At 37.0% G+C, this 2,925-nt stretch overlaps 2 protein-coding genes across 2 annotated transcripts in view; one reads left to right on the top strand and one right to left on the bottom strand.

The window, feature by feature from the left end:
* Positions 1-2,925, top strand: part of LOC123986091 — a 5,412-nt gene extending 2,487 nt beyond the window's left edge. Inside the window, exons 9-10 of the mRNA XM_046074171.1 lie at positions 1,008-1,010; positions 2,865-2,925. Coding sequence (XP_045930127.1) covers positions 1,008-1,010; positions 2,865-2,925 — 64 coding nt within the window. The remainder of the gene's footprint in view (positions 1-1,007; positions 1,011-2,864) is intronic.
* Positions 285-1,236, bottom strand: LOC123986548 (regenerating islet-derived protein 3-gamma-like). Its single transcript, XM_046074863.1, has 2 exons — positions 755-1,236; positions 285-676 (listed from the first exon to the last, which is right to left on the bottom strand). Exons 1-2 carry the CDS (start codon positions 981-983, stop codon positions 657-659), a joined length of 249 nt encoding a protein of 82 aa, XP_045930819.1. The 5' UTR covers positions 984-1,236; the 3' UTR covers positions 285-656.

The following is a 2,925-nucleotide window of genomic DNA, read 5'->3' on the forward strand; positions in this document are numbered from 1 at the left end:
TCGGCTTTTCTTATCGGCCTTTTAGCGACCACCGATCAAACTTGTTAAAGCCATTATCGGCCGATTATGATCGGTGACCGATCGATCGGAGCACCCTTAGTGTATGTGTGTGTGTGTGTGTGTGTGTGTGTCCCTGAGAAAGTACTTTTATTAATTTAGAAGTATAAAAAAAGAATCGGGTAGTTTGTGTTTCTTCTTCTTGTTTATTGTACATTTTAGTCCTGCACTGCTACAGACAACAGTGTTAATAATTAGTTTCAGTAATTTCCTTGGTACTTGTTGGGTTTTTAGAGTGGTCCCATTATTATTAAACATGTATAAACCAACATGAGAAGAGGAATAGGGGAAACTGTTTATTGGATGAATGATAATGAACAAGTGCCTGTATTACAGTACTTGCAAATTGGTTTTACAGGGAAAGAAAGAAAATCTGTCAGTTATCAGAAAGTGCAATAAAATGTGAATGCTAAAACCAGCAGCCCAAAACACCAAAATTCACTGAAAATTATATCAAAGCAATAGTGGAATGACTTTTCCATTTTTATGAAAGAGATAAAAAAAGACAGAACAGACAGTGAAAACAACAACATTTCTGCTGTCAGTCATCTGGACAGTTTTCAGGTGATGTACTGGTGTCCAGGAAAGACATAATTATGTCAAGACGTTCCATTCGAAACTGGAAATGGGGGAGAAAAAGATGAAATTTGGTAACAATCTCATGCCAGACTGGGCCTTAAACAAAACAGCAGCTTACCTTGGCAGATGTAAGGCAGCTTTTCATGACAGTTTGCATCCAGCCATGTGAAATTTGACCCATTCACCGAGATGATCTTTCCACAGTGGTTGTTGAAGGCGTCCACAGGTGCACTGCTGTTCCATGGTGGTGTTCCAGTCTTATTAGCTTTTAAACCTGAAGTCCACTTCCAGGGGGGGTTTTGGCCAAAGATGGACCGCTCCAGGCCGATCCACGACCCATTCTGCATACTGGCTGTGTTATTTAGCAGGAGCAAGTTCACTGCGTCCTGCACTGTCTGGTTGGTGATTTGAACCAGGATGGAGTTCTGGTTGAGGCAGTCCTCCAGAGCATCGATCCAGCTTTTAGGTTTTGGGTTGAACTGGAGACCTGCATCTTGTAGAAAAAAAGTTGACACTGAAAGTAATGCATACCAGCATCTAGCATTATTATTTTTTTTCACTTTATTTTTTCCTTTGTTATAAAATCATGGACAAGGCCTTTTAAGAGTTGGATTTCCTTATATCTTCTCCCGATTTCTCGCATATTTCAAATTATATTTATTTGTGGCAACATTATAGGGTAAATAAAAAAAAACAGCAAAATAAAGAAAATGTATTTTAAACATGAATTGAAATCACTTGCCATTTATGTCACTGCAGTTCTTCCTAACAAGGTACCATGAGACATTGTCTTTATGACAGTTTATCTCCATTTGATCTCCTGATGACCTCAGGGAACATTTTCCATTGCTGTGGGGGGAACAAAATCTTTTTAATCAGATAAAGTAGTGCTACTAAGTGTAACCATAAATAAGCTGACACAAACATGCTGGCCCATTATGTTTTCTATGGCCACTTGTGGACACAACAGATATTTACTCTGTATGAATTGTGAAGTATTGGCAGGTGGGATCTCCAGTCCCACAGTTTCTCATACAGTCAGCTGCAGTAGGACAACAGTTTGTACAATCTGATAAATGAAAACATGAAAGAATTCAAAAAAATAGTTAGAGTAAGAGTGCAGACAGATTTCAAAAACTTCCTCATTTATTAATTTCCTCTCTGTGTACTTGCTATATCAATAACTGTAATGTCAGTAAGTGATGCTTACATGTTGGCTGTCTGCACACTAGAGACGAATATATTTTAAACATGAAATAATAATTCCCTCAGCAAGTACAATAAATCTAATTCAGCTCCTCTCCCATAAACTTCATCTAAAGCAAAAGCAGGTACTTGGAAATTGAAAGCATGTGAAGTTAAAAACTGAGGCACTCATCTACTTCTCCAGATAATAAATGTTGTGATTCGTTTTTGGGGATAACACAGCATTTGAAATGATTAAAGTGCTTACCTTTTGATACCTTCAGACATAGAAAGAAAACAGGCTTGGCTTTATATAAGTTACTAATGCAGAGGTTGGTCCCGCTGGCCAAAGGCTCGCAGTCATTTCTGCAACAACATTTTATGGTCCGTTGTGATAGGCATTTGAAAGGGACACTGATTCCCTCTTGTAGCTGTATACATGGCTTTTTTACTGAAACTGTAGGCAGCTGGATTGTTGCTACAACATTGGAAAAAACGTAACAGAGGATCAGTCTTTGACATTTTTATTTTGTTTAAATTTGAAAATATTGTTTTGTAAAAACCTGAATTTATCAGAAAGAAAGCTAAACCATAAACTAGTGTGAAGAACAAGATATAAATCTATCTGAAAATAATGACCAAAATATAAATTATCTCTCTGTTTATATATTTAAAACAACACTGCAGTGATATGAACAGTGATTACACATGAAGAGAAATATTTATCTTGCTAAGATTAAAAAAATAACAAGGGCCAGCACATACCCAGCAGCAGTACGAGATGGATAAACTGTGCCATGGCATCTAAAACAAAAAGAAGTACAAATAGAGGATAAAAGTGAACTGTACACCTTAGATGCAGATTACTAAACCAAAATATTCATGGTAATATCATCACTCAGAAATCATTAAGTAGTATTTTGCCCAGATTTAAAGAACTGAGAAATATATCCACACTGTACAACTCAGCTCTGTCAGTGTAATAGTGCTTTGGCAGTCAAATAGACCCCTTTTCAGTTGGTAAACATTGTGACTGTGATGAGATCTTCTCTGTACTGCTTATTTCAGTGTATTGTGGTTTCCTCCTACCAACACCTTACATAA

The sequence above is a fragment of the Micropterus dolomieu genome, linkage group LG17 (genome assembly GCF_021292245.1).
Source record: "Micropterus dolomieu isolate WLL.071019.BEF.003 ecotype Adirondacks linkage group LG17, ASM2129224v1, whole genome shotgun sequence".
Classification (NCBI taxonomy): Eukaryota; Metazoa; Chordata; class Actinopteri; order Centrarchiformes; family Centrarchidae; genus Micropterus; species Micropterus dolomieu.